Consider the following 7,466-nt stretch of genomic DNA (forward strand, 5'->3'; position numbering starts at 1 on the left):
GAGAGAGAGAGAGAGGAGAGAGAGACAGACAGAGACAGAGACAGAGAGAGAGAGAGAGAGACAGAGAGAGAGACAGAGAGAGAGAGAGAGAGAGAGAGAGAGAGAGAGACAGAGAGAGAGAGACAGAGACAGAGAGAGACAGAGACAGAGAGAGAGACAGAGAGAAGACTTCAGTGTTTTCAGCGCAGGTCAACCAGCTCTTTCTCCGTTTGTCTCTGGTCAGACTGGAGGACAGGAATCCCTGGATGTCTGACTGACCTGCTTTCATTTAAGAGAAGTCAAATATCTTTGACTGTGTTGTTGCACGTCTCATAATACTGACAGCTTGGTCGACACGAAGCCCTAAAAAAAGTCAGCGAAAAAGTAACTCAGCCACCATAGAAAAAAACGTCAAATGAGATTCATATTTAACAACATCTCCAGCTAATCTTTCTGACACGTACGGATCGTTATGCATCTTTTAAAGACTCTTGTTGTTTATAACTCATTTAAAGACGTAATAATGCCATTACGTTTGGTGTGAAGGGTGTGAGGTTGAATTAAAGCTGTGCTGTAAACACGTCGCCTTCTTCAAACTCCGAGAAACATTTCTTTGCAGTTATTTCAAAACAAAAACAGCAGAATTGAACAGGCAGGTTACAACTGAAAACACAGTCTGCTACAAGCACAATGTCCAGGATATAGCCGGAGCCCAAGCACCAGAAGCAGCCTGTGCCACAGGTTCAGTCCAGGACGTAGTCAGGGGTCCATGTAGCAAAAACAAAACATCCAAGAGAAGAAACAAAGGCAGAGCCGACAGGAAATGTTTCTCTTCTGCTTCCTGTCCAAACGATGAACTTATTTATTTTACAGAATCACAAAAGCAGATTTACAGATACAGTCAAAATAACAATAAAAAAACAGTTGTTGTTTCAAGCGGGAAGTAGACCCAGCCCGACAATCAAGAACTCAGTCGCAGAATAGCAGCCAAAAGCTGACAGTTTTTCACCATTTGGTGTCCCCCCCCCCCCCCCCCCCAGAGGGATGGAAATAAGCAGGGATGCACCGAATCCAGGATTCAGATTGGGCTGAATATTGCATTGGATTCAGCAGAATCTCAACCAGGGGGTTCAGGACTCAGCAGAACCTCAACCAGGGGGTTCAGGACTCAGCAGAACCTCAACCAGGGGGTTCAGGATTCAGCAGAATCTCAACCAGGGGGTTCAGGATTCAGCAGAACCTCAACCAGGGGGTTCAGGACTCAGCAGAACCTCAACCAGGGGGTTCAGGACTCAGCAGAATCTCAACCAGGGGGTTCAGGACTCAGCAGAACCTCAACCAGGGGGTTCAGGACTCAGCAGAATCTCAACCAGGGGGTTCAGGATTCAGCAGAATCTCAACCAGGGGGTTCAGGATTCAGCAGAACCCCAAACATCTGGATTCGGTGCATCCATAGTTAATGAGTCACAAAAAAATATTAAAAGTGCAAGACAAATTACAGTTCTTGTAGCCCATGAAAAGCTGAATTATCAGAAAGTAGCGAGAGACACATCATATATTTTATAAATTATTTTAGTTTCCATTGAGCCATTTTGCATCCCAGGATGATTTAAACGAAGGAAAACACGAGACAGACTTTCACTCACAAAAGGAAGAAAACTAAATGTTTTGAAAGCAGACAAAAATCTGAGATTTCCAAAATGTTATATCCTATTTTCATGCATTTCCAAATAACGAGCCCTAAAACACAATATACAGTACAGATGAGGGCTGTGACTAATGTTGTTAAAAACAAGAAAATAGTCGGAACCATTTGACATCCCTCGCTCTGTAACGAGGACGTGGTGGCATTAGTACGAGTGTTTGAAAAGTAATAAATAAAAGAAGGAATGCAGAATAGTTTCACATCCAAACTCATCGTCCCAGGGAACGACCAGAGACGCAAAACACGTCAGACGGAGATGGTCTACTCCAGGAAATAACCACAGCCGACGTTTACAGATCGAGAAGTAATTCCATTACTTTTCCTTTCCTTTCCTTTCCTAGTATCTCATTGCCAGACCCTCCTCCACAGCTCTGTGGAGGAGGGTCTGTCTAGTCCACACAGCATTCCTGGATGGGAGGAAAACGAGCTCTGGTTTATTGGCATTTCTTTAAACCAATCACAATCGTCGTGGGCGGGGCTAAGCTCCGGACGGAGCCTCTGCTAAATAGTCTCAGGAAGGAAGTTGTTTTGGTGGAACGTGTGTACGAGACGAGGATAAACGAGGAGGTTAGAACGACAACACAAAGAAAGAGGAAGGTAAAGGACATCTGGCCGAAAAGAGGGACATCCGGCCGAATTTCTGACGGCAACGGAGCAATCCGAGAAGTGCAACGTCGTGGATATATATAGACTAATGGAGTCTCCCCCTGCTGAAAATCAGAATGCAGCGTAATGAGCTTCAGCATTGGCTTCACTTTTTACCCCCCCCCCCCGAAGCGCCATTCAGAATTTCTACAGTCTGTGTTCTCAAGACAAAGAGAACAAGAGTTCTGGTCTTTTATCCAGTATGAGTAGTATCTTATATTTCTTTTGTTGTCCGTCGCTCCAGAGCTCCGACAGCAACATGTCTGTAAGGAGGAGGAGGTTCTCTCAGACCAGCAGCTCTGTATTCAGGAGAGGAACTCCAGTCTGGACCAGGAGGACCCAGAGCCTCCACAGATTTAACAGACTGATCTCATGAAGTGGCCTCTTTCTGACCAAGTAGTTCCAGGAACGTAGTTCTAGGAACAGTCCACTTCTGAACAGTCCTACTAACTACTCTGCCCCCAAAACTGGTTTTTCCATTTGCATTCACACTGGCCAAGTGGCCGTAGGGACTGGTAGGAGGGGTAAGGGTTCCCAAAAAAAGTCATAGGAACTGACCTTTTGTTATTATAACACAGCCATCTGACCACCACTATGAGGGAAAGGGAACCCTGCCCTGAAGTAGGAGCTGAAAGAGTAACGGGAACTGTGGTCAGAGGAACTTAATAATCCCCAAATTGGTGCAGTCAGAACAGGAGAAACAAAGAACGTTATGTTCTAGGAACTGCAGAAATCCCTCCGGTCAGAAAGTGGCCATTATTGGCGTGTTATCAAGACGCATACTCGCTCTTTAGCGTGTTTATCAACGCCGTTTGGCCTCCATTGACTTACATTACCTTGAGATTGCGTGTGATTGGACGCCGTAGCGAGTAGTATGAAAGGGTGAAAATCAGCATAGGGAGGTTGGTCGGGGGGGGAGGACGGGTCAAACACAGGACGTTCACCAGGAGACCGGGGATCAGGTCCCACGTGTCACGTTAACTAAACCCAACCGTAGTCTGGTGATAACACGTCACGTGGCTTTAGGAAAGTGGCGTGTATGTTTACGCTGTGACGTTGCAGACTGCTGTCTGCTGTATACAGCGTAGACATACACAGATAGCTCATAATGCGTACAGATAACACGCCACGTGGCTTTAGGAAAGTGGGCATGTATTTTTACGCAAAGTCATGATGTCACGTTGGATTAAAGAGGAACAGGAGGAACTGTGCACCAGTCAGGAGGGAGAGCAGCTTGTACAGAAGCAGGAGACGGATACCTTTATGTTGACTCCTACTTATGAGGAAAGTGACCACAGTGAAGGTCAGACTCTGAACTTCAATCCTGATGATGACACTCTAAAGGTCCTGACACACCGAGCTGATAATCGGCCGTCTGACAGTCTGGGAGGTCGGTGACTCCAGTCTGGTCGGTGACTCCAGTCTGGGAGGTCGGTGACTCCAGTCTGGTCGGTGTGCTCCTTGCCGTCGTCCGTCAGCCTTTATTTTGGCCGAACTGACTTGCTGGGTCAGAGGGCGGGCAGTCAGGACTCAATGACCAATCTGCTTGGTAGAGAGCTAATCTGGACGATACAGATTAGCGCCGCCTGCTGTTATGGAGAACTATTACGTCTCGTCGGTGTTCTGAGGAACTTTTTGGACCGACTCAGGCAGTCAGTCCGACTGCCTTTTCTGTCGTAGGTTGGCCGTCTGGTTGGTGTGTCGGGGCCTTTAGTGCAGCAGAGAACGAGTCCGTTATAACCTCTGTGCTATCAGAAGCAAACAGTGACCACCAGCTCCCCTCATGAAGCTGAGAGCCCAGATCAGAAAGGAGGCAAGCATGGAGACTCCAGATCAACTAGAAATGCAGAGCCAGACCCAAAGAAGACTGTTCCTTTCCTAACTTTCAATGATTTGACCAAATCTGTTATGTTTCCAGGTTCTCCATGACTACTGTATTTCTGTCACTGTCTGTCAGCACTATGAGAGTCTTCAGGAGAGACTGTCTGAACATGTGAGGAGTTACCTCTCATGTATTTAAACAATATCACTTATGTTGCTTTGGACAACACAAAAAAAACCTCCACTCGTACTTTTTTTTTCCTGCAGCTTTCAGGCTCCATCTCCAGCTACGTTTTGGTTTTTGAGCGTTTGAGTTTGGAGCCCAAAGTGATCTCGGTGTAGAAGAACTGATCTCAGTTTAAACTAACACGCCCAAACCTCACATCTCATCATCATCCTGGTTTACTGGACATAAACAGGAGGCAGCGTGGAGACTCCAGAGCAGGGGGAATGAGAGGGGGGAACACCAGAGCAGGGGGAATGAGAGGGGGAGACACCAGAGCAGGGGGAATGAGAGGGGGGAACACCAGAGCAGGGGGAATGAGAGGGGAAACACCAGAGCAGGGGGAATGAGAGGGGGGAACACCAGAGCAGGAGGAATGAGAGGGGGGAACACCAGAGCAGGGGGAATGAGAGGAGGAAACACTAGAGCAGGGGGAATGAGAGGGGGAGACTCCAGAGCAGGGGGAATGAGAGGGGAGACTCCAGAGCAGGGGGAATGAGAGGGGGGAACGCCAGAGCAGGGGGAATGAGAGGGGGGAACGCCAGAGCAGGGGGAATGAGAGGGGGGAACGCCAGAGCAGGGGGAATGAGAGGGGGAAACATCAGAGCAGGGGGAATGAGAGGGGGAAATGTATAGTAGTAATTTGGGGAACGTGTGGCTGTAAGGTTTTTAATGTACGATGTACGCTGTGGGCGTTATTCTTATTTTTAGAGCGCCCCCTGCAGGTGGATATGTGTCATTTTTCCTTTCCAAGGTATGTGCAACACTCTTTACCACTCCTGAAAGTTTCACCTGCGTAACTTGTACGGTGTAGGCTGCAGACCCACGTTTATACACAGACAATAAATGAACTCGACCAAAACCTCACTGGCGATCCAGGACATAGACAGAGCCCGGGAGTATTTAGTACTGAAGCATTTTGTTGAAGCCCAGGAAGTAGCCACATCACAACAGAGTTACTGCACAAAGAAAACAAAAAAATAATGCTGAGCATGTGTTTTCCAGGACATAGCCAGGACCCAACAGAAAGACAGACATTAGAATCAGGATTTACAATCAGTTACAATCAAAATCATAAGTATGTTACAATGTTTTCCAGGTCGTAGCCAGGACTCGGAGGAACTGAGTGATACTGTCTAATTACAGTACATTCAATAGCAACATAAATGAACAGAGCTTGACTTTTCCATTCCCTCTGGTCCTTTAAAACTTACTGTTTACTCTCTTCTTTGAGAAACAACAGACTCCAGCGTTTAGTCATAGCCCAGCAGACAGACTGGGAATGGAAGGTCTGATGTTATGAACGCAGGGAATAGGAAAAGGAAGAACTTTTGTTTCCAGGTGTTAGTCTAAGCCCAGCAGGCACCTTTCAACTGAGGTGAACTAAAGCAGTGAGAAGGAAGGGAATGGACGGTTGGATCCAGGCGATAGTCTCATCCTGACCCGGCTGTGCTGCCGCCAGGACTGCTCTCTTTACTGAGACGGACTAATTCCTGGGACAAAACCTCCAGGTCCTACAGACAGAGACAGATGTTTAGTGCTGATAGTAACAAGTATTTGATCAATTCTCTGGTCTGTGTGTGTGTGTGTGTGTGTGTGTGTGTCTGTGTTTGTGTGTGTGTGTCTGTGTGTGTCTGTGTGTGTGTGTGTGTGTGTGTGTGTGTGTGTGTGTGTGTGTGTGTGTGTGTGTGTGTGTGTGTGTGTGTGTGTGTGTGTGTGTGTGTGTTACCTTCTGCAGGTGCATGTTCTTGGTCAGCTGCTCCTCCAACATGTTCTGCAGCTTCTTGTTCATCTCTCGCAGGTTCTCGTCTCCCGGTTTTACCAGATCTCTGAGGACCGAGCCCAGACCTCCTCTGTCGCCCTGAGAGCCTCCGTGACCCCCGACAGCAGTGCCCGACACATCTGAGGAGGCGAGGAGTTAGTGAGCGAAAAAGCAGTTGATAAAAATAGTCTTGTCATCTTCTTTTTTTAAAGATGATTTTCGGGGCTTTAGGTAGTGACAGACAGAGGGGACACCACGCAGCAGAGCTTGCACCGTAGCCTACGTAAGTTTAAAGTAGGGCTGTCAGCGTTAACGCGTTAATCGCGATGTGATTAAGGGCCGACGCGATGCGATTACATTTTTTACTCGCATGCCACCATTTATTAATGTATTTTCACTTCACTGGGCTTGGCGTGGGGCCTAACAGGCTAGTATTTTGACCCTTTGCAGCACCGTTACTTATCATCAAGCTGCCACTTCCTCGTATCACATCCTGCTGCTGCAGGCTGCAGCATGATGGAGAAACACAGCAGCAATGACTCTGAATGGAGCTTTTTATTTTCCAAAACTCCCGGACGGCTCGCAGACGAGTCAAAGCCACATGCACGTTGTGTAAAGCCGAGTTAGAATATCACTGAAGCACGTCAAGCTGGAGCTACCAGCTACGAGCTAAGCATATAGGACAGTTAACGTGATGCTACCAGCTAGCATGCTACCCACTCAGGAGAGTGCTACTAGCCGACCTGTGGAAGAAACCAAATCCCAAAAAATGACTACAGCTCTTGGGAAACGGGTGACAACTAACTGCAGACCTGTCAGCATCGTAGAGGACTCGGGTCTTAAAGACGTACTACGGTTGGCGTGTCTCGTTGCCGTCGAGGGAGACAGCCCCCCCCACACAGCCTGTAGGACACGGAGAAAGCAGCCACACTGGAACTGCTGCAGAGTCCAGACGCTGCCTCATTAACCGCTGATCACTGGACGTCAGTGAGGAATCTACATTATTTAGGAGTTACTGAACACCAGATGGACTCTGGTAAGGACAGATAGGATCTTTAGTTTTTAGTTAGGGACTTGGAGGAATGGTGCAGTAATGACAGATTCACACATTTTTCTTTTGTTTACAGTAAACACACACACACACACACACACACACACACACACACACACACACACACACACACACACACACACACACACACACACAGACAGACAGACACACACACAGCATTTTTACCCTTTAGACGGGAGTGGAGCGTTTTTAAGATTTCCTCTCTGGAGGATGGTTTCACTTTTTTGCGTCTAAATGAAAGACCCGGCATGTATATTTA

At 47.4% G+C, this 7,466-nt stretch overlaps 1 protein-coding gene across 1 annotated transcript in view; it reads right to left on the reverse strand.

The window, feature by feature from the left end:
- Window positions 1-803: 803 nt before the first annotated feature.
- The window catches only part of LOC144513549 (GRIP1-associated protein 1-like), a 37,753-nt gene continuing 31,090 nt past the window's right edge, over window positions 804-7,466 (reverse strand). The window contains exons 10-11 of the mRNA XM_078244650.1: window positions 6,103-6,275; window positions 804-5,887 (exon numbers count right to left, since the gene is read on the reverse strand). Coding sequence (XP_078100776.1) covers window positions 5,807-5,887; window positions 6,103-6,275 — 254 coding nt within the window. The 3' untranslated portion in view covers window positions 804-5,806. The remainder of the gene's footprint in view (window positions 5,888-6,102; window positions 6,276-7,466) is intronic.

This window comes from Sander vitreus, unplaced genomic scaffold (genome assembly GCF_031162955.1).
Source record: "Sander vitreus isolate 19-12246 unplaced genomic scaffold, sanVit1 ctg274_0, whole genome shotgun sequence".
In the NCBI taxonomy this organism is placed as follows: Eukaryota; Metazoa; Chordata; class Actinopteri; order Perciformes; family Percidae; genus Sander; species Sander vitreus.